Source organism: Gopherus evgoodei, chromosome 20 (assembly GCF_007399415.2).
Source record: "Gopherus evgoodei ecotype Sinaloan lineage chromosome 20, rGopEvg1_v1.p, whole genome shotgun sequence".
NCBI classification, from domain to species: domain Eukaryota; kingdom Metazoa; phylum Chordata; order Testudines; family Testudinidae; genus Gopherus; species Gopherus evgoodei.
This window is the reverse complement of record NC_044341.1, coordinates 8,582,800-8,606,746: the sequence shown is the minus strand read 5'-3', so window position 1 is coordinate 8,606,746 and position 23,947 is coordinate 8,582,800. Positions and strand designations below refer to the sequence as shown.

Sequence of the window (23,947 nt, the reverse complement as noted above, 5' to 3'; positions counted from 1 at the left end):
GCAATGAAATAAGTTTCCGCCAAATCTCCATTTTGTAACCATACAATACAGCAGCACCTTGCAAAATTCTATTTGCTGCAGTAAGTAATTATGACAAGCAACCGAAGACTTTCCATTAACAATCTCCAAAGCAAAGAACTAGCAGGTAGATTTTATGCCTGGGCTGGTATTTTCGCAAGGCTAGCACAGCACATCAGGAACACCATTGCATTAAGGAAGTCAGGGCTACTTCTGCCAGTGGGATAGTCATTTTTAACCAAAAAAATCTCATTTTGCATAATCCAGCATTTTAGACATCAGTTTTTAACATCTGTTATTTGTTTACCCTGTTTAAGAAGAAAAGGTTTAACAACTGTGCTCATATAATAGCCAACAACTCTTTAAATTTAGAAATTTATTTTGTTTAATCCACAAGCTTTATATAGCTTTAGTTAAAAAAACAGAAAAACAGTGAAAACATGACAATATCCAAAGTTCAGGTCCTTCAGGCTTTCAAAGACATCATCTCTGAAAGTTTCGTATACCATTAAGAAGAACCGCAACCAGACAAGAATCATGAATGGGGCTACAACATCTTTTCACAAACAAAATTTATGTAAGTGTGGAACTTCTCTGGGACTGCTGATAAGGAAACTGCCCTTTTAAAAAAAAACAAAAAATACAAATGAAATTCCAGTGTTCCAAATCAACTTATTACATCAATATAAACCCACAGTGTCCTGGCAAATGACATGCTTTCATTTATGTACCATTCTAAATTTCTGTTCTGGATTCACTTTAGTGGCAACGACAGGTAACAATGGAGCAATTATGGCATTAAAATATCATATGTACTTCCCTTGCAATTGAAGTGGTTTCATTTCTGGGCAAGCTTATAAATCACAAAGGTTAGTAGCAATGTAAAACAAAAAATGAGAACTTTGTAAAAAATTGTACAGGTTTTGGTACATTTTAAAGAAACTGAGGTTGCCAGTCATTTTTAAAAACCCTGACCCATCTTACTGCTTCTAAAAAGTTTCACTCTACATGAAATAATGTCAACTTCAATGAAAGAATGTCACTAGTACACTGTGGATGCTTTTTGTAATGTAAATCCATGCCTTTTACATGGTGAACCTCAACCTAGCAATTATTACAACGAATGTTATATTCTAAAGCTCAAACACATTTTAGCAATTTGAAATTGAATTCTGAGTACAAACCAAATAAAATGTACATTATATCAAAGGTTTCAGCCTAAGATGGTGGCGACACTTGTGCCTTCCTCATCGACCTCAGTGCCTTCTCTCGCAGATGTTTTTCTAAATCATCCAGGTTATCTTCTGCTTCGCTCTCTGTCTCCTTAAAACAAAGACACAGAAGTGATTATTTCTGCAGGCATGAAGCACTAGACCAGGTAATAACCATTCTGATACTGCAATATGGCAAATGTAAAATCGTGGGATGCAAAGTTGCTACATTTCTGGAAGGGCAGAGTACAGGAAGGCAAAATTTTTGATTAATGTGATATGCTGATGAGACATTTGGGAGAAAACAGGCACAAGGGTGTAGTAAAATGGTGTCCCTATTAAAAAAAAAAAGGCGGTTTAAGATGGGTAGGCCATGACTGCCCCCAGCTTCTCATTCTTGTTGCTGAAGTAATGGTGACTAGGAACAAAGTTTTAAAGGAGGGGTGTGGTATCTCATGCGGAGCACAGAAAATTCACACACAACACTGCTGCAAGCAAGTAAAAAATCTTCCTTCTTTATTTTTTCTACTACTCCCTTATATAGTCAAATCTGGTTACATAAGCATTAATCATGTATGCTAACATCATACATACTAGCCATATAATTGGACCAAAGCAAATTATCACGCGCACAGCATGCACAAAGCAACAGACATGTGGGCACCATAAAAGGCCCTGTTTACTGTACTATGCAAGGGTAACTAGAATTCAGTCAGTCACATGACTATAGCAAGGGTCCCAGTATTTTTCCAGACTGACTTCACAATTCTCGGCCTAGAATACACGATAATTCCCCACAATTCCCCCCTTTTTATTAAATGCAGAATCCACAAGGCGCTGCAAGCTGCGTTGAATACACTGAATTATACAAGGAATAAAAAGAATTAATAACACACCCAGCAAAACAATAACAAGTGTGTGAGCTAATGACACAAGCCAACTGGGCCAACCAACGCTTGCAAGCCAATCCCACAGGGGGCCATCATTTTGCGTTATGCTTTGCGCATAAGTCTTTAGCATAGCAATTTGCTGTTGAATACGATTACTATTATCAGTCAAATTAAAGCAGCACATTTCCTTTACAGCTTCACACCCTAAATGTTCTTGCAACAGCAGAAAATCAATAGCGGCTCTGTTATCCAGGACAGCGTGCCTTAATTCCTGCTGTTCCTGGTTCAATAACCCTATAGCACTAGATGTGGTGTTAATAGTTTTTGCCAACAGGCAGGCGAGTTCGGCCAGATTATTTCCATATCCTACTGCCAAACCCGGAAGACCCACCAATGAAGCGGCTAAAGAAATATATTCAGCCTGGCTAAGCAAGGTTACATTTCCATTACATGCAGGGGTTAAAGGGGATGCACGCCGTCTAGTTCGTGAATGAGTGGTTCGATCAAGTAAAGTTTTTGAGGGCATTATAGGGACCAGGCGACTAAGGCAGCACTGAGTGGTAGATAAATTGGCAGGAATGTAATTAAACGTACGACTCCCACAGGTAAAAAACCACCCACTAGGCAGGGGAATATGACCATAATTACTGGTAACATTTAAAAGGGTTGTACAGTTCCATCGCGCTGGCCCAGTAGATAAACAGCCCTTCGTTGGGCGGTGATTGGAGCAATTTACTATGCGTGCGCAAGTATTATTGGCATGACTGGCAACAAAAGGGGTATAAAGTTGCACAGCATCCGGGCGGAGAGAATAACTGGGGGTACCCCAATCTAATAGCGAGGTATATTGTATCATTGATTTATTGAACGCTTTACCAGGCACATGGCAATCGATCAGGTTACACAGGCCGGAGGTGTTTGCTATAGGTATTTCCCCAGGTGCTTTGCAAACAGGTACAAGGCATGTTCCCAACAAACCATGCATATCGGGTGCAACAGTCAAACAGAATTCAGATTGATTAAGCACATTAGCCAGTCGCACCCAAATATTATAGCGCAAGCGCTGTTCTAAATCTGGCACGCCTGCAGCAGGTATTAAGGTTAAACATAATAGCCCAATTGTCCAAAACATCTTGATCTCAGACAAAGGGAAGACGAAGATCTGGAATGTTTTCGTCCTCGTTTGCGTCCTCCGAGTCACTCGGTGGTTGCTCTGGGTTACTGCGGACGAGCCATGGTCAAACCCACTTTGCGGGCAGCCATCTAGGACCTGTAGTAGTAGAAACACAAGCATAATCCCTTCCCCATGTTAATAAATCCACAGGACCTTGCCACTTTTGATCTGTATAATTAAACCATCGGACCTGTGGACGGGGCAATTGGCAATCTTGGCCCGTAACACCAGCAATGTGTCGCATAACTGGTGGGACATTATGGGTTCCTACCTGTAACTAATTAAGCACATATAGAGCCTTTGAAAGGCGAGCATGGGGTGTACGGGACAATGGATCAGCATCGGGGGCAACTCCCCCTTTTTGTTTTAATAAAAGAAGCTTTAGGGAGGCATGAGAATGTTCCACAATAGCTTGGCCGGTGGAATTGCCAGGGACACCGGTAACATGAGAAATTCCCCATAAGGAGAGGAAGCGAGCTGTACGACGAGAAATATATCCAGCACCATTGTCTGTTTTTATGGACGCGGGAATGCCCATAACAGCAAAGCAAACCTGCCAATGTTTAATAACATCCTGGGAACCGGTACTGGCCAACGCCGATGCCCACAAAAATCCTGAAAAGGTGTCCACCGTAACTTGAACATACTTAAGGGAGCCAAACTCAGAGAAAAGGGTAATGTCAGTTTGCCAAATCTGTAAGGAGGACAAACCGCGAGGGTTAACACCAGAGGCAAGAGAAGGGGGCAGAACATGCTGTTGACAACTAGGACAAGAGGCCACAAGGGCATGAGTAGCAGTTAAAGGGAGTTTAAACTGTCAGGCTAAGGCACGAGCAGATTGGTGGAAAAATTCATGCGAAAGACGAGCCTGAGCAAAAGAGTCAGGGACATGAACTGAACCAACCAATTGGTCAACAATGGCGTTGCCCTGGGCAAGACCATCAACAATACCAGAGTGACTGCGAACATGAGTAATAAAATAGGGACAGGAACAGGCATCAAGTAAATGCCAAAGTCGCAAAAGGGACCGCCACAGTACAGGGTTAGGCACTTGTTTCAGAAGAGAACGTTCCAAGCGACACGTTACACCCACAGCATAAAGAGAATCACTAACAATATTAAGAGGGGTGGTGGGCCACTTGACAAAGGCACGAATAATGGCTTGAAATTCCAGAACTTGCAAAGATCCCTCAGCGACTACCATCTCATGATGCCAGGCACCGGCAGTGTACCACAAAAGGCCGGCGCGGGCCATTTTGCCACTGGCATCAGTAAACACAGTAAGTCCCTGAATAGGGGAAGATAGTCGCATGACCATCTTTTCCAAGGGAATTGTCACTGATAAAAGGTGGTGAGAGGGATAATGATTAGTAAGACGACCAGTATAACATAACAAGGCAACAGCGAAAGAAACATCATTAGCAAAAATGTGAGAAAGTAACGAAGCATTAAAAGGCACATAAATAACATCAGGATCAGCTCCCGTAATTGCAACTGTACGGGAGCGGGCGGTCACAATAAGCGATGCAATGGCTTCCAATCGAGTGGTAACTGTCTTGGAAAATTGAGAAGACGGGAAGATCCATTCGAGACCGATGAGAGGATCAGGTAGGTCAGGAAGCCATTGAAAAAGTAGCGCTTCCAGGGAGGTATCTCTGGAGAGTATCGCCAGGGACACAGGTGAACCCGGGAGAATACGGCTGGAATACCGAAGCGTGATCTTATCGGCAATAGTGCGAAGGGCAACTTCATGTTGGAATTGCAAGGAGCGAGGTTCTGCGGGATCGCGGCCTCCTTTGAGAAGTTGAAGAAGGGGAGCAAGATCCTCATTAGAAATGCCACAAAGTCCACGGACCCACTGTAAGTCTCCGACCAGACGTTGGACAACCGGCTTGGGGTTGGGGGACTCTTGTATCTTCGCGCCCCCCCGGCGGGCGCTCCGCATCCCGTTTCCCTGAAGCGGCGTGCTGTCCTTTTTAAAACGAGATCGGCACTCGGATGCACGGTGTCCAAACTTGTCACAACGGTTACAAGTTCCTGCAAAAGCCTTTGTTGCGTTTTCGGTTCCCGCCCGTACATTTTTACTTGGGCAGTCCTTTTTCATATGCCCCGGCTTTCCGCACGCAAAACAAACCCCCGACGGGCGGGAAGGCTTACTGGGTCTCACCAAAGGTCGTAGGTCCACTGCCAACGCGGATGCATGAGCCTTTGCATGTATTTCCGCTTTATCAGTTTCTTCGTATATCGATGCTCTGTTACAGGCCTCCACCATTTCAGGTAAGGAAGCGGTTTTTGGCAGGGTAGCCAAGATACGATGACAAACGGCATTGGCATTCTGCGTAGCAAGATCGAGCCCAATGGCTGTTTTTGCTTTGGCCGTCAGATTGGGGGAGCGATCTATTGCTTCTCGAAGTCGATCAAGGAATGTTGAATAAGGCTCCGAGGGATCCTGGACAATTTTTGCGTATGGTGGGATCGGCTTACCCATTTGAGGTACATCTTTAAAGGCGGCCAAGGCCAATCTCTGCGACTGCTGTAAAATTCGAGGATCAAGGCGGGCTTGCCGCTGCGGATCTGCATAAAACGCCGGTTCCCATGAGCATATCCTGAGTAGCAAAACGCAGCGGATTATTTTCATCCAAATCAACATTACGTAGCATAGCCAGTTCCACACGTTTTAACCAATTATCTTTCCACAACAGATGTTGAGTGGGTGTTAAAAGCATGTCAGCAAATTTTGACGAGTCGTAAGGGCACATAGCTTGTCCAACAAATACCTGCTCCACGAGAGACTGCACATATGGATTATTCATGCCATAAGACATTATGGCCTTTTGCGCCTCACGGACGAGCTTCCAATCCAATGGCGCCCACTGTCGCCTGGCAGGGTTATTTGAGTCTGGCGTAATAACCGGGAAGGCATTGGGTATAAACTCCCCTTCTATATGGGCCTCTTTTATAAGTCCATGCCATCGCCGCACCGGATCAGGCGAGCCCATTCCAGCAGCATCAGAGGAATACGCCGGTGGCTTAGCAAAAGAGGGATTGACTTGTTCTGAAGGTTCGGTTATCAAAGGACGACCTGGTAATTGACCCGTACATTTGCCCCCCATGCTGCACCCCCAACGCCCACAATGGGGACAGGAGGTAGTGACGCCGCCTGTATGTGAGGTATCATCTGGCAGTTTAGTTTTGTGAGCTGTATAGTTCTCATAGCCCTGCAAAGTCTTTAAAAGATGAGATTGAGGAGAGGAAGTTTCTCCTGCCATACGAGACAACTTGTCCAGCATCTCCTCCAGCTGGTGTCCTTGTCGTTTCATTTCCTCCCGAAATTCCGTGGATTCAGTAAAAGGGGGGCGATCGGTGTCCATTTTTTCAAAAGATTCCTCCAAATCTGGAGGAAGGGGGACCGTGTGAGGATCAATGTCAGGCCCATCTGGGTCAAAACCAGGTGCGGTAGGGATAATTACTTCCTTCCCTGCAAAAAATTCTTTAGCTCTGACCGGCAATACGACAGGTGGCTCGGGCAGCACCATAGGCGACTCATCTGCCTTCTTTGGTCGGAAAATCTCGTCCACGGCAGCCTGAACTCCTGCTTCGGCAGCGAGCGTCTCCACTATTTTCTTTGCCTTGCACCATATCTGACTAAGGGAGACAGCCTCCTTATTACCGTGGGTGATTGACACCCACAGATCTGATCCAAGTCGCTCCAAAACAGTCTTGTCAAAGGCGGTGTTCGGGGTGATAAAAAACCCTCGTCGTTGTCCCCATTTAAGCAAGCGGGACAGCGGTTCAGGAGAAATCTTTTCTCCCTGCCTTTCTGCTGTACGCAACAGAAATTCGTGCACTGTCTTCTCTTCTACTGACAATGCAGAACCCATATTTCTTTTATAATACGTGGCCGCTCACCTGTGAGCTCACGAACGTCCCTCTCGGACAACCAGGAGCCGATATCCCCTCGGTACCTCCTGCCGCAGCCACCACCTCCGCTTTTCTTCTCTCGAGCGCACCGACCAGGTCCTGCCGGATCGGATCACGTCGGGGTCACCAATTGTGGTATCTCATGCGGAGCACAGAAAATTCACACACAACACAGCTGCAAGCAAGTAAAAAATCTTCCTTCTTTATTTTTTCTACTACTCCCTTATATAGTCAAATCTGGTTACATAAGCATTAATCACGTATGCTAACATCATACATACTAGCCATATAATTGGACCAAAGCAAATTATCACGCGCACAGCATGCACAAAGCAACCGACATGTGGGCACCATAAAAGGCCCTGTTTACTGTACTATGCAAGGGTAACGAGTTCAGTCAGTCACATGACTATAGCAAGGGTCCCAGTATTTTTCCAGACTGACTTCACAATTCTCGGCCTAGAATACACGATAATTCCCCACAGAGGGGGTGCAGGAGAGAACAGGTGACCATCGGTTCTAAGGGGGTCTCCTTAGAACGTTAGGTCCCACTGAGGGTTAGGGGCCAGACAGGAGGATGCAAATTGTACAGACCTTTGAGGAATCTGGCTGTGACAAGTGGGCAAAAACCGAGAACCCCTGGATGGGTAAGCGGAAAGCTGCGATAGTAGCCAAATGTACCTTAAGAGCTCACTGACAGATCTCTGGCTTTTAATTTTAGTATCTAGCCCACTATCTTGAGAAGCAGAACTTCCAAGGCTTGGGAAGATGGAAAAAAAAAAGCACCAAGAGTGAAAGCATTTCCACTTCTGGAGATAAGTCTTGTGGGTAACTGGGCTTTCAGCTGGACAAAAGAACTGACTAAACTGCATCTAAACAGGTCAATTCCACAGTTGAGAGACGCTCAGCAGCTATGCCGAGATTCAGAGAGGAAAAGTTGGGGTGGATGAGGGACCCCAAGTTCTATCTCAATAGGTCCTCAGTGGTAGGAAGTCACAGGGGTGCCTCTCAGAGGTGGATGAGGTTTGAGTACCGCACCCTGGCCAGGCTGGTGCTATAAGAATAGCTCATTCTTTCCATATGTAGCTTGAGAAGAGTTGTGAGGATTAATGGTACCTGTGGGTAAAGCATACAGTAGGGCATGAGGCCATGGAGATATCAGTGCATCTCCCATAGAACTGAGGCCATAAACTCCCCCTGAGCAAAACAGGTGACATGCGGAGCTGGTCAGGGTGCTGAAGAGATTTACTTGTGGTAGACCCCAGGTTTGCAAAAGAATTGGAGCTCCCATTCGCCGTCTTGCCAGAAAGCCTTTGCTCAGGAAGTCTGTAGTTTTAACAGATGCTTTTCTGTTAAGATGGGGAGTTCACCTGCAGGGAAATACAGCTTAGGGCAAATGGTCTCTGCAAAAACTGACGTTTCAGATCAACATTCTGGAACTGACAGCAGTTTGATACACATGCCGGTATTTCCTCCATGACAGACCAACCACTGATGTGGCACAAGGACTAGGCTTTTGCTCTGTTTTGGCACTTGATGTACATCTCTAGCATTACGCTGACTGAGCGGCCTTGTATGTCATGGCCATATGTGAGCCTAACTGCAGCACCGAGACTGGGCCAGATAGGGTGTGAAATCTCTCAATGGGAAGGTAGGCTTTGCTGCTGTAGAGTCCAAAACAGTTCCTGTGAAGTTTATCTTAGCAATTGGAACAAGTTTAATGCCTTTGTTGTAGCTGTGTGGTACGATTCACCCAGATCAACATGTTATCCAAATCTGGGGATACTGAGATCCCCATGGACAGGGAGAAGCTGCCAATACCGAAAGGACCTTTCTCAACACCCTTGGAGATATGGAGAGTTTGAAGGGAAGAACTCCGTATTGATAGTGGTCTGTTCCTATTACAAAGGACAGGAAATGCTTGTGCGATGAGTGGATGGCTATATGAAAGTAGGTGTCTTGTTGGTCAAGGGCAACAAACCAGTCTTCTGGATCAAAGGGTGGGAGAATTGGAACTAATGTCACCATTCTGAAGTGTTGTGCTAAAAAAATAGCAGTTCAAGTTCCTGAGGTTGACAATTAGTCTCCACCCTCCATCTCCCTTGGAAACCAAGTAGCTGGAATAGAATCCTTTCCCAATGAACTCTGTTGGAACCCGCTGTACTGTCCCAGAAGGAGGGGGGACAGAACCTTTTGCCTTAGGAGCTTTTTGTGTGAGGGGTCCCTGAAGAAGGATGGGGAGGAATAGAGTGGATGTGGACAGAGTAATCCACTCTAAGGACTTCCAGTATCCACTTGTCTGAGGTAAGGAGTTCCCAGGCAGGTAAACAGTGGGACAGTCAGTCAATCTTCCCTCTCCCTCCCCCCTCCCAAAAAAAGGGGGGTGAAATTGCACAACGGGGAAACACAGTGAAATGGAATGATTTATGCCTTCGGTCAAGGTTTCAAAAGTGCTTTTTAGAAGGAGGAAGCCAATTAAGAAGAAGGGGTCAGTAGTCTCTCTCAGCTTGCTCCTTCTCCTGAAGGCCTCCTCAGACGCAGGGAAGGTGGACTGCTGATGGTACTGGAATGGCCTGGATCTCTGGGCAGGCTGCATAAACTAAGTTGTTTTTTTATTGCAGGCACGTAGAGAATCCCAGTGAATGCAGCGTAGCCCTGAAATCCCTGAGAGTGTGGAGAGAGGAGTCCATATGATCACTGAAGAACTTGGGTCCTTCAAAGGGGAGATCCTTGACTGTGGACTGTACTTGTCTTGGAGGACCTAAGGGCTGGAACTAGGATACTCTTCTCATGATCACTGCCATGGATCTCAACACTGTGTTGGCAGCATCTAGGGCAGCTTGGAGGGAGGTTTTTGTGACCAACTGCCCCCTGCAATGATGGATTGAAACTGGTCTCTCTGATCTTGTGGCACATATTCAGTTAAGTGTGTAAATATTGAATACATGGTAAATGCATCTTTCACCATCGAGGCCTGATAATTAGCAACATAAAACTGAAGAGCAGCTGATGAGCAGCTCTTCTGCCCAGTTAAGTCCAGACTCTTGGATTCCTTGTCTATTGGAGAGGGTCTAAACTGAGCTTGCGGCACCTTCCATTGGCTGCATAAACCACTATGGAGTTATGGATTAGGGGAGAAGGGGAAGTGTTCCATCCCCTTTGATGGGATGTAGCACTTTGTGTTAGATCTCTTACAGGTGGGTGGAATTGTGGTTGTGTTCGACACAGTGTACATGCAGGGGATAGTAATCACTCACTAATGAGTAAAGCAACCTTTCCTTGGGGACACCATCTCAAACCGCAGGCAACTGAGAAGGAACTCAGTGGTGGTGGGTTCACACCTGTCTATATCCCCTAGTTCAGAGCAGAAGAAAGTGTTGTTCCGCACAGGACCATGAGCACCACTTTGCAATCTCCAATCAAGAGCGCGCAGGCACATACACCTCCTATAGTGGAGTACCAAAAGGTACATATACTTGGAAGAACTAGAGATGATCATTCAGAAATGTCAAAAGCAGAGGTTTTATACATTAGAAATTGTACTTAGGTTATATACACTTTTCACTTGGGTATCATTTCTACTATAAACTTCATACAAATATAGCACAGAATGTCTCTAGTTTTCTGCCTACAACTAACAAGCAGTCAAATCATACAGAAGGCTGAAATACAACAAAATAGATTTTTAGCAAAAATACAATTTCATTTGCCCCATGAGATTTGCTATTTGGTGTGGATTTTTTAAAGGGACATTCAAATTTAAAATCATATTGTAAGTATACAAACTTAACATGTCAGGTTGCTGAAACAAAAAATTATAAATACCCACTACTTATGCCATGTGTGTACTTTCCATTTTTCTCTCACTGTGGACAAGTCAATCCTGCATTCAGGATTTTAGTACTTCAAAACCTGGGTTGCAAACTTGGCATGAAATATTTATAATTGTAGTGAATACTGTTGTAAAAGCATTAATGGAAAAATCTTTATAGGTCTGTAGATTTTTAGTTCTTTGTATATTTCACTTTAAAAAAATATAATCCAATTTAATAGTTACAATTAAAATAAAATGAAAGCTTGATGTTAGCTTGTCATGGATGTATTTCACTGTACAGAGTGGCCTTTTTTTTTTTTAAAACACTGTTGCTCAAAAGTGTTACCTATTTACCGCTTTGTAGAAATGGAAAGGCAATGTAGACAATGCTCATTAATAGCCTCTCAGAAGCAGAAAATGGAACTTATTCTTGGGAGGGGGACGATGGAAAGGAAGAGAAACTGAGGTAACTAACCTGTAACTGGAGTTATTCCACTGGCCTCTGCCATCCCAAAAAGGGAACATGCAGAAGCAACTTGAACTAAATTTTATAATTTACCCAGTTGTAGCATAATTCAAGCCCTGCCTTCAAAGAAATTGGCATTAGAAGAGATATTTTCGAAATCATAGATTAGTATCAATTACACTTGTAAATATGTTATTTCATTTCACTCTTTGGCTTTTGAAATCAGATTTATTTAGCCAACCTTTTTGAGCTCTGTCTCTGCTTCTGGGTCTTCCTGGGCTGATGAAGTGGCAGCTGAAGTAACAGCAGCAGCTGCTGCAGCAGCTGCAGCCTTCTCTTTCTTATGTTTTTTGTGTTTCTTGTGCTTTTTGTCCTTTTTATGCTTCTTATCCTTCTTCTTCTTCTTTTTCTTCCCGCCACCTTCCTGGTCAGAATTCTGTAATGAAAAGAAATTCCTTATTTCACAGTTGGAGATACGTATGCCAGATTTGTGTATAGGATGATGACGCACAAATAAACCCTCTCTCCTTACAAAGATCACGTGGCCTGGATGTTAAGCATGTTTGCTGAATAACCAGTGTGTGTGTTTGCCTATGGAGCAGCTATTGCCATCCCATCATTTAAAAGGAATTACATTTAAATACACTAGTAAATGAGCTAGAATTGTTTGATCATCATAAGCAAAACTAGGTAAGACCAATATGCCACATGATGAAAGTTCTGTAGGTATATTCCAATTAAGCACCACTTGGATTAGAAAACATACCCTTGCAGGGGATGGACTCTGCGTAGGACTTTGAGCCTTTTTCACATGTGGTGGCGACCAGTTAGTGGAGGGGGATTGAGACCGAGTAGGGGATGGAGGGGCTTGGTGTTTCTTAGGTGCCGGCTCAGGCGATCCTGATGCAGACCTGGATGAAGACACCCTTCTCACAGACTGTGGACTTGGTGTGGAAGCCCTTAAAAATAAAAGATTAACATTTAGGACTCCTTGTGCCTTATACAGTACGTGCAAACAAGGTAACTTAACTAACAATTATTATGTAACTAACCATGGTCACACAGCCTAAGTCTACACTGTAATTAGACACCAGTGTATGGCCTGACTCTGGCTAAGGGGCTGTTTAACTGAGGTATAGATATCTAGGCTCACAGTCCCAGAGCCCGGACTCCAGCCCAAATGTCTACATTGCAATTAAACAGCCCCTTAGCCTGAGTCAGCTGACATAGGCCAGCCACTGGTGTTTAACTCCATTGCAGACGTACTCTTAGAGTTACTGCTGATCTACAAATCTGTTCCTATTAATCCCTTTACTATGGAGCTACATTCTATACATTTAGACTGGAATTCTTCAAAAGAGTGACAGTAAAAGGAAAATCCAAGATCTAACTAAGCACTGCAGATTGGCAAGCTAAAAAAAGATACCATAGGTTTACTACAGATTAGTATCTTGCACAGACAATAGTGTTCTCCTGTTCATGAGTGGCTGTCTTCTCTTCACACCTGATAAAAATTCAACATGCACAGCTACTGTTTTATCACCAGTTCAGACAGGATATTGCATTCAGCTACCTACCTTTCCTGAAAGAACTGATTAAGCCAGCACTGACATACTTTCACTAGATGTTTAGGTAGATATCTCCCAATAGTAAAAGCTTGTCAAATATTCATTTAATAAGAATGTGTCTTGGGTTAGCCCTGTTCCACAGTGAACTTTGACACAGTTCACTAGGCTCTAAACAAAGCTAAAAATCCCTTGGAAGTCTTATTTTGTAATCTGCTCTGGTTTCACAACTCTCAGTGTTTGATGTTTGCCTCTAGTCCGCCTTCTCACTATCACTTTGTCCAAGATGAACCTCTGCAATGCCTCTGAAGCTATTCCCAACCTCGAAATTTCATATGACAGGAAGTGCCTCTAACACTCACTTGTCAACAGGCCCACAGGAACTAGAGTGGCATGAAGACCGAATACTGACACCCTTTAATTTTAGTGAAAATGCTTGCTTTATCTATTCCCATTTGCCTATAGCCATAGTCCCTTACTTTGTCTTTTTGGGTTCCGGGGTCCTTGACACTCTCCTGATGGGTCTACTGCTTGGAGATGGAGACTGTCTCCGCTTGGGTGAAGATGAAGTTCCCCTTCGCAGAGGCGGTGGACTTGCAGAGGTATGTGAAGCTCTAGGCCGTGGAGATGGTGAATGCCGTTTGTTTTGTAGTGGGGATCGGGTTTCACGATTAGACCTGCTGGAAGGAGAACCTTTCCTATGCTTGGAAGATAGCGATGGGGAACGCCTCTTTGCCACAGGAGAACTTCTTTGTTTTGGTGGGGGAGAATGTGAGACTCTGCGCTTGGGTTGTGGAGAAGGTGATGCCCTTCGTTTTGGAGGAGGAGGGGGGGGAGTTGCTGTTCTTCGCTTAGGAGGTGGTGAAGGAGAGTATCGTCTCTGTATCGGAGGAGAATATCGTCTGGGAGTAGGTGAGCGCCTGCGTGGAGGCGGTGATGGAGACCTACAAAACCAACGGAAGAATTTGAGAAGTCATGTATACAGGACAAAGTTCTCACACTAGTTAGTTGCCAATGGCTAATGATATGCACTTTGGCAAAGAGGAAAGATTTTACATTGATCTGTTCCACTTTTAAAATTTTTACAGCATCTCAAGGAACTACAGCAGAGTATTATTGTATACCCTGCCCAATAGCCATTTCAATATTAGATAAGTGAAATGATTGCTTGCTACACTCGGCACTTACAATGGTTCAACAATTGAACACATCCCCCACTGAAAACATTTCAGAAAACAAAATTATGATTTTAATTTTTTAAAACGATTTCCCAACAAGAGACTTATTAGCAAAGGCCATCAGTTTCATTAATCATGACATTTGCTTTTTATTGGACAGTGTTACAACTCGTGATTTGTAGAACTGCCCTTAGGGATTAATAAAAAGCAACAGAATAAAACAGTTACCTTCGGCGAGGCAATGAAGGTGATCTGCGCCGCCTTGGAGGAGGTGCAGGAGAAGGAGAGCGCCGTCTTCTGGCAGGTGGTGGTGATGGACTCCTCCTCCTCCTACTAGAGGAAACAGAAGAGTTGCTTTATTTAAAAAAAAAAAAAAAAACACTCATGCCAAATGATTAATTTTTTTTCTGCCATGTCATCTCCACTACAGAAAGCTAAGCCGGTTCAGATACTTGTCTTCCAAATGAGATTCCATTAGATAAAATTGCTATCAGACAGCGATTAAGTCAAGAGACAGAAAAGATATAGCAAAGTTTGTTTTCTCTGAGAGTATGGGATATAGAAGCTATAAGGAGTTTTCAACCTTACCACAGCTCAGTTTTCCAAAGAAAAGAAATTCTTAAAGCTCACTAGACCAAGAAGATATTTATCATCCTAGTGGGGATATATCTTAATGGCTGCCAACTTCAGAGATTTCAGGTAGACAAACAGAAATTGATTCTAAGCAGACTTATTCTTTACCACTGGTAGATTTTAACACTTCAGCGAGAGCACAGGCTAAGAAAACCAAAGTTGGTGCTAAGATACTGCTATACTGCATTTAAAATATTCAGAGCACAAGGGGTCCAGACAAAACTCCTACTTAGGACAAAATTTTTCAGTTAACTTATACGGGGAAATCTGGACCCAATGCATTTCCCCATAACTTCTAAAAAGCTCAACAGGTTTAAATTCTGAGAGAAAAAAAAAGCGGCTTTTTCGTGACAATGTTCAAAACTTAGTGACAAAAGATTAAATATCTTTTTTTTGCTTTTTAAAGGCTGCCCTGAACTTTAAGTCAATAGAAACAGTCAGCTAATTAATATTTAATTCCAAATAGCCTTCTTAAAATTTTCCATGGCAAGAAACTAGATATTTGCAGCTAAAGATTGTTCCCCAAGAGCTAAACACGATTGTGTGAGCTGAAAGAATACCAAGTCATCTTCAAACAACACAGTAAGACCCACTAAAAATATTCAGCAACAATAGTTTTCATATTAAATGTATAAGGTAACAGACTAGGAGAAAATGTGTTACACAGTGATATAGGACTTATCTGAATTTATTCTTTTGTAAAGTAAAGTATGCTGTCCTGAAATTCAAGTAAAACAATTGTTATATGCCACTTCTTGAAGACTGACAAATTCAGTAACAAATGTGCTCAAAGTTTGAGAAAGTTAGTCACATTTCATCTGGCTCAAATTTTGCAAATCATAAGTGGCACCTATGTTCTGGTTAGGTTTTACTCATTAATGACTGGTGTGAATAATCTATAAATCTGAATGATTAATCTTATAGATCCAGCCTCTTAAGTTTAAAATTAGAACTTTTCCTAACAGTAGTGAGGCACCTACTCTTGTTTTCAGCTGACTTCAATGGGCAGTCTAGTGGCAGAGACCATGACAGAATCTGCTATTCTGGCCATGTCTTTGACAAGTCATCACTAGCTTTCTGCATTATAGTAAGCTCAGTCTAAAATCAAGTGTCAAAAGAACTGCCTAAAAAGCTACCTATGAAAGGTAAGATCTGTGACAAAATGATGAAGCATTCAGCCTGTGAAGTTTGCAGGAGCTGTTAACTTCAGTCCCACTACTAAATCAAATTGTTTCAGGACACACAGTGAATATGCATGTAAGAAGGACAGATGACAGAACAGGAATTTTAGAACCTCCATCTCCTCTTGGTATTTGAGGAGTTAAATAGCTTGATTTTTGAACACCGAGTTCCCCCATTAGCCCATTTTATTTTCCTACCACAAAAACAGCTGGTGGTAATGTGAAATATCTTCACATACTGCTCATCTCTGTTTCAGAATTATATTTTGAGAAATAAAAACCACTCAAGAAAAACCTTACCTGGAAAGCAAAACTTTGATAAATGTTGTATACAGTAATGCAGTTAAGCTTTTAAGGTACAATATCAGGTTTTTATTTTAACCAGTTACCCAAACTGTCATTATCTATGGACATAAGGCAGAACTGAAACAATTTCACTGTTGGAAGAAAAAAGGCAATGAACAATTTGGATTTCTTGTCCCATTATCTTGCTATCTGAATTGTCTTCTGTGTGGGTGAAGCAGAAGAAGGGGCACCCACGCTCACAATCTACTACAAAAGTATAGTGTTTCTAGAGGAACTTTAAATTTAATCTTAATTAACGGATTAATTTCTAACCAACCTTTTAATCATTGGTGATTGCCACCTCTTTCCAATCTGCATCCTGACAGCAGTGGAGAGAAAAACAAAGTAAAAAATCCCATTTGCCAAAGTTTTACTTGATGTAAAGACGAACATGTTTGCATAAGATTCATAAAGTAATTCTCAGCATCTGAGCAGAAGTCAAATTAATCTCCTTGCATTAGCTTGAAAAAAAAAAACCAAACCCTTCTGTTATAAACTGTAAGGGCCTGGTCCCAAAGCCCCAACAGAATTTGGATCAGGTCCAGTAATAATAATTAAAAAATATATATATAGTGCTGGTATCAAGTTGTTCACTTTCACCTCTAAAATCTAAATTTTGGTGCACAGACCATCTTCTATGGCATTTGTTTAGCACTTGGACAAGGGTAATCCCAACTGATTCTGCTGGGGGCCTGTAGGCAATAATGTAATGCAAATCAAGAGATGAGAAGTTAGTCCATTTGTAAATTATATATTTTGTCACTGTTAAATACATCAGTTGTGCTGAGCTGAAGAAAGTAATTACCGAGGGGAAGAGTCCTTTTGTCGTTTCCGTGGAGAAGGTGATGGACTATGCGAGTGTCGTCTGCGCCTACCCACTTCACCATTCTTCACATTTGATCTTTTTGGTCGTTCCTCTTCAGAGGAAGAGGATGAACCAGAGTCTATAAATACAAAATAATTAGTTACTGAAAAGTGGTATACACACACTGTATTCTTGTGCAATTACTGAGAGGCATATTGCTCTGTTTTCATGCATCTTTTTGCCAAGTTGTGATTTCTGTTTTTAAAAATATTTACAGAGTGTAAGTCAAGGCATATTAACAAGATTAGTTAGATCAACTTGTTTAGATACATTTCAAGACAAACTTCTAACATGTGAAGCAACTTTAAGCTTTGCTTACACACAACTAAACCAGTTTAACTAAAAGTTTGTTTCTGACGCAACTGTTACACTTGTCCATGTTTGTGTGTAGATGCTTACTTCTGTTTAAGAGTGGATTATTTCTTAAACAGAAATAAGAGTCTAGATACAAACTTGAACTGGTTTAACAATTGCTTAAAAAACCACAACTTTAAATTGGTGTAAGTTTGTGTGTATTAAAGCCTGAATTTCAGGTACATGTTGCATTAGATATGCAACTACAAAATACTGAACAAAATTAGCTAGAGGACAAACTGAAAGATACTGACTTCAAGAGCATTAATAAAAGCCCCGAATCAATTATATGTAGCAACAGAACTGCAAAAGCAATTCTGATGAGCAAAATAATTTACAAAGTGAAGTGTGAAACCAGAAGCAAAACTTAGTATGTACAGAAATATTCCAAGTAATCTACAGGCAAAGAGGCACTGGTAAGGAGAAGAGGAATGTTGTAACATTCTTTTCAGCTCCTATGAAATCTGTTGCCAATTCTGGGCTAGCTAGTTATGCCCCAGAATGCAAAATTCTACTTGTTGGCTCCCCTGGAGCACTTTTTGATCAGTGAATAAAAGATTTTCATTATGGTAAGTGTGATTAATTTTGCAATATTGTAGCATACATCAATGAAACGTGTAAAACTAAGCACAATTTGAGTTTAGCAGTAGCATATTGGCTACTTTTGTAAACAATTATTTTACTTAAATATCTTATTAGAATTACAAAAATATTACTGTACCAGATGAAGACTGCTGGTTTTGCCTTCTGTACTGACGTCTCTGTTGCACAGAATCTGCTGCAGCCATTTTGCCACCTTTGTCTTCTTCTGAAAGATATGCACAATAAAGGAACATTTAATTTTTATTTTGTATCTGCAGTCATTTTATGTTTCTTTATTCACAAAGACAGTTTTTGTTTGTGAAGCAGTGTTGTTAAAATTGATCAGGTGTTTAATTTTTTTGTGCTACATCTTTAAAGGCATCCTTTCTTTGGAGTGTGCATTTTGGCTAGGGTTTTCAAAGAAGCATAAGGGAGAGTTAACGTGAGTGGGATGCTTTACGTTCCCTATGCACATTTCTCTAAAAACCATACCTCCAATACTGCTATCAAAGCCACTGGATCTCAAGAAACACACTGGAGAAGAGTGTGCCTTGTTTGTTTTCATACCATTTAAAGGAAAGCCATTGTAAACAATAAACTTACCTGATTCAGACAATTCTACTTTTCTAGGTTTTGGCGCTGGTGAGGGAGACTCTCTTTTCTCAATACTCTTATGTTTAGGTGCTAAAAGACAAAAAAGTTAGACAAATTAAGAAAAAGTTTAATATGATTTTAAATGAAATTTAATATGATCTTGCACACATGGTTATTGATACAAAATAAGTGAAAAGCTTTTCATGAATGATGTCAGTTTACATCTTCATATGAATTTGTGTAGTATACTTTTTAGACTTCAGCTTCCTAGCATATTTTTCTATACAGAAAAGAATGTTGCACTTTTAGATAACATTTGGCTGGTATACTTTTACTTTGAAATTATAGTATGTAAACTGAGTAGAAATTTTGATTTATTTTTTTCCTAACTGCACAAGGTTACAAAAAATACAGTGTTAAAATTATGGGGTAATTTAATTCCTACTAATTCCATGCAGGTACAGGTTTACTGAAAAGCCAGTACCAGACATTTTATTTAATAAAATTTTAATAAACTATTCAATTCAACTATGATACAACTGAAATGTAGTTATAGAAAAAAAAGATGAGCATACAATGTATGATTTATTGAAAATTTCAATATTAAAAACCAGAGACTAAAGTTCAGGGCTGACTACAGTTGGAGATGTACTTAATTTGAATTATATTTTAACTGCCTAAATTTTTTCCTATGTTTGAAAACTGTTTGATATCCCAATTCACAATTGTACCAGCCCTCTAGAATAGAAATTTGATACCACAACCACTTGAAAAGAGAAAACTGCAGCTTGACTCTTTAAAGTGATTTCAGTAAAACTGAGTGCAAGAGAAATATGCAGTGACAAAATTAAAAACTTTGCCTACTGCCTCAAACACACACAAGAATCACATGTAGGTCTTCACAGAGTTGGAAATAAACTAATTCAGAAACAAGTCTCAAAACATTGCAGAAATAAATTCTTACACCAGTTGTTACCAGTAAGTGTTTGCCTTAAAGTATTAGATTTCATAACTAAGATCTTCCTGTTCTACAATGAAATATTGCAGGGAGGTCAACTCAGCACTATGTTTTTTTTTTTTTTTTAAATGTCTACCACTATAATCTTTATTTTTTGTTGCTGACATTTAAGTGTTTTATACTATGAATCTCTATATTGCTAATGTTTCAGACCAGGTTCAATAAAATGTGTATTCAACAACTTCTGTACTTTGAAAAGGCAAAAGTTTCGACGCAGTCCTCCCGTTAGCTAGCAAAGAGTACATAACTATAAGACTGTAAAGGTTCAAATAGATAAAGCGATTGGGGGAAGCACACATTCAGCTGACTATACCTGAGGCTCTGCCTGGAGAAATAGAGCCACGGACTTTTCTTCCACGATTTGACTGCTGAGGAGTTGGAGATCTGCGTGGCTTTGGAGGTGGACTTGCTGGTGGGGAAGGCCTGTGCCTCCGTCTAGGAGGGCTTGCAGAAGGAGACAGTTTCCTTGTTTTGCGAGGAGGACTGGATACAATTCTTTTAGGTGGTTTTTTTGGCGGTGATCGAGAGCGTGAAGAGGAGGAGGAAGAGCTACTTCCAGATAAAGATGCTGATGACCGTCTTCTCCTGCAGATACAAAGTTAACATTAATTGGGTCTGATTAAGCACAATTCACTCATCTGCAAGCATATCTATACAGCCACATACAGTAGCACTTCCAAAAAACTGGCATGTTAGCCTCAAATGCTTTAGTATTTCATACAAGAGGAGACTAACACAAATGAATGTTTCAATTATTTTCAAAACTATAACTGAACAATTTGTCTGAAATGTTACCTTTTGTTTTAGATTATAAAATATTATTAACCCTAAAGGATCCAAGAAAATGGCTTGTAGGTGTTGGCTGTTGTGTGTGTGTGTGTGTGTGTGTGTGTGTGTGTGAGATTTTGAGTCGTTCAGTATTTAGATGGTTAAGAGAATTTTTCACTCTACAGCACCTTGTTTACTGAACCTCAAAAAGGATCTATTAAAGACTGGTGGGCAGAAATGAACAAAAATGTTACACCAAGAGGCTGGAAATTGCACAAATATCAGGCATGTAACCATTCTGAATACATCTTATCAATATTTTGTAAGATTTATTTTGAAGCTTCTCTTTACTTTATCAACTTAAAGGAGGGCCTCTAGAATTCTGCGGCAAAATTTGTGGTAAGTTCTGTTGCAATTGTGTACCTGCAGAATCCACCTTTGGCGGCAGAATTCCTGAGAACCTGGAAAAAAGAAACCCTACCTTGAGTGAGATAAATATTTGCTAAAAGGGAATTCTAATATATCTTGCCAAAATACACTTTTGACACTTCTCACAGTATTTTGTCTCAAAAATGAACAAATCTTTATAAACCTCAAGAAAGACACCATTCAGTTATAGTAAACCTCAAACACCCAAATTATAGCCAGTAGCGTAGCTAGGGAAGGAGCATCCTGGTGCCTTTTTAACTTTTACTCACCTGGCGGCACTCTGGGTCTTCGACAGCGCTTCAGCAGCGAGCCCTCACTCGCTCCAAGGTCTTCAGCAACACTGAAGAAAATGCCGCATCAGACCCAAGAAGCGAGTGAAGGTCCCGCCACCGAGGTACTGCTGAAGACCCGGAGTGCCACCGGGTGAGTAAAAGCACCACCCCGTCAGTAAAAGCGTCACAGGAGGTGCCACTTTTTTTTTTTTTTTTTTAAATGCTCTCCCAGTTCCCTCCACCTGGCTATGCCACTGATTATAGCCCTCTTTTTTTGTGAAAGCTGTTCCAAGTTTCCTATTTCAACAGTGCACTGAAGTCAGATGGTCTCTGACATGCAAAGTAGCAGGAACAACTTGCTCCTCTGCCACCAAAATTGTTTAAATGATGGCAAAGTTGTAAGTCCCCAAGCAAAAACCACCACCACAGGGCAGACTTCTAAAACAAAGTTTAAAAAGCCAGTCTTAATTTGTAAAGTCATGACATAACCAATGCCACCCCTATCCACTAAAGAAAGTATTAGAATAACAAATTGAGCAGTTAACAGAAACCATCACCATTTACGAATGTTAGAAAACATCCATTAGAGGTACTTCAAAACAATTTATGACCTTTTGATACTGTATCAGACACCTGATTCTAGAACAGAAGTTATTAGCTTCAAAAAGAAAGCGTTAAGTAATACTGCAATACTCCCACCAATCCAAAGGGCTTTGTTTCCCTGCTCTTAAGGGACATAGGTATGAACCAAGACAGAGCAACTTTTAAATCACTTAGGCTATGTCTACACTGCCATGGTAAGTCGACCCACGCTCTGCAATTCCAGCTACATCAATAACGTAGTTGGAGTAGACACATGTTAGGTCTAGTTACCACAGGGTCTACACCGTGGGGGGGAGAGGGGTCGACAGGAGAACATCTGCTGTCGACTTACCTTACTCTTCTTATCAGGGGTAGAGTACAGGGGTCGACTGGAGCGTAAGCTGCAGTCAATTTGGTGGATCTTTATTAGACCTGCTAAATCGACCACCAGTGGATCAATCTCAAAGCATCAATCCCCGCTGTACTGCAGACCTGCCCTTAGTTTGTATACCATACACTATCAGAGTCACCTGCAGTTAAGTTATCTTTGATACTATAATCACTCTTCATAACTATTTTTCAAGTAAACTAAAAAAGTTTTTAAAACCTTGTGATGTGTCTTTCAAATATCAGCAGTTTCATATTTACCAAAAAGGAATCTTACCGCCTCACAGGGGATCTACTTCTTCTGTGTCTGGGTGGGGGAGGCATGCGCCTTGAAGGACTCCTCCTTCTAGGAGATGGTCGTCGTCTTGGGCTTGGTCGCCTTCTAGGGGAGTAAGACCTGTCACAATCAATCAATGAAAATTTGAAGAATGAACAGCGACCTCCTAAATTTCACAGGATGGAGGTAGATTTAGTCACCAGAAACCAAGTGAAAAGCTGCTTTGTCGCAAGTATATCACACTACATCGGCATTTCTGTTGTACTGGAATGTATTACCATTAAGCTACAAGCAAACGATTTCAAATCAACCAAAACCTCTGCACTAATCCACACACAAAAAGAGGATTAAACCTAAATTCTAAGTGTTTTCAGGACCAAACCTAGCTCTTAAAGGAGGTTGGGGGGGTATCACCTGGAGCTGCCAAATACCATATTCAGGATTCAGTAACTTCTCCCAACCCAACTGCCATTCATATCCAGCATTGTCCCCAGATGAGGTGGAAGATGAAAACTGGGGAACATGCTTAGGTCGTGTTTTTCACTCTTCTTCTCCCCTCCCTCTTACTCGGCCTAATCCACTGTCGACTCATCTCTGGCTGAGGAGAATTATTACTATACAGAGTGGTATTAATGCCTTGGCCTTTATCTCACATCATATAATTAGTTATTTTTTTCAGAATTTCTAATGTACACAGCTAATTGAGTGTTTTATGGCTTGGAATGGCACTTCAGAGCAGATCATTCAGTTCCTGGCCTTTATCCTCAAGACAAAGTAAAATCTCATCTTCTTACCTTGACCGTGATCTATGACGTCTTCTTGGTCTAGAATGAGAAGGGGAATGTGAGCGAGACCTTGACCTTGATTTGGAACGGGATTGTGATCTTTGACGAGTCTTCTCTTTTTCTTTCTCTCTCTCTTTCTTTGAATTTCGTTCTGGAGAAATTTCTTTAGTATCTGGTACAGGTTCAGGTTTGGGAACTTTCAGGATATCACTGTTGAAATAAAAAAAACAAACTTAAAATATAAACATCTCCCATCTGCAGCTACCTAGATTATATTTTAGAAAGAACCTATGACAGTGCTCTCACTAAAAAAAGATTGTGGGGAGTAACATCTAATTAAGGTGTTCATAGCTCCAAATCCTATTAAAATTCTACTCATGGTCAAAAGATTTAGGTCTTCAACTTCCTGTAACAGATTATTAAAAGTATACTGAATAGGTCCCATGTTAACTTTCCATAGATTGACCTGACGATGCAGAACAGTGGAAATTATTAATCAAGTAGGATCAGTGAAAAACTGATTTGTCAAATGTTCCAGACTGCCATTATTTAAGATAATGCTGAGGCTGTCCAATTCCAGAATCAGTACTTTAGGAAGTGTTCTGCCTTTATCCAGTCTGAAGTTAGAAGCTGAAGGT

General features: G+C 41.4%; 1 protein-coding gene across 13 annotated transcripts in view; it reads right to left on the bottom strand.

Moving 5' to 3' along the window:
• Positions 1 to 377: 377 nt before the first annotated feature.
• The window catches only part of SRRM1 (serine and arginine repetitive matrix 1), a 34,697-nt gene continuing 11,127 nt past the window's right edge, over positions 378 to 23,947 (bottom strand). For 3 of the 13 annotated variants that reach the window (XM_030539400.1, XM_030539403.1, XM_030539407.1), the window contains 12 exons: positions 23,319 to 23,519; positions 22,525 to 22,644; positions 20,123 to 20,394; positions 18,801 to 18,881; positions 18,337 to 18,423; positions 17,202 to 17,340; positions 16,674 to 16,715; positions 14,466 to 14,570; positions 13,539 to 14,003; positions 12,261 to 12,453; positions 11,736 to 11,930; positions 1,719 to 3,389 (listed from right to left, as the gene is read on the bottom strand). In XM_030539400.1, the coding sequence (XP_030395260.1) occupies positions 2,004 to 3,389; positions 11,736 to 11,930; positions 12,261 to 12,453; positions 13,539 to 14,003; positions 14,466 to 14,570; positions 16,674 to 16,715; positions 17,202 to 17,340; positions 18,337 to 18,423; positions 18,801 to 18,881; positions 20,123 to 20,394; positions 22,525 to 22,644; positions 23,319 to 23,519 (3,286 nt within the window). In that variant the 3' untranslated portion in view covers positions 1,719 to 2,003. Of the gene's footprint in view, positions 1,342 to 1,718; positions 3,390 to 11,735; positions 11,931 to 12,260; positions 12,454 to 13,538; positions 14,004 to 14,465; positions 14,571 to 16,673; positions 16,716 to 17,201; positions 17,341 to 18,336; positions 18,424 to 18,800; positions 18,882 to 20,122; positions 20,395 to 22,524; positions 22,645 to 23,318; positions 23,520 to 23,947 lie in introns of those variants that run through there. The other 10 variants (XM_030539409.1, XM_030539410.1, XM_030539411.1 and 7 more) reach the window with 7 other exon arrangements.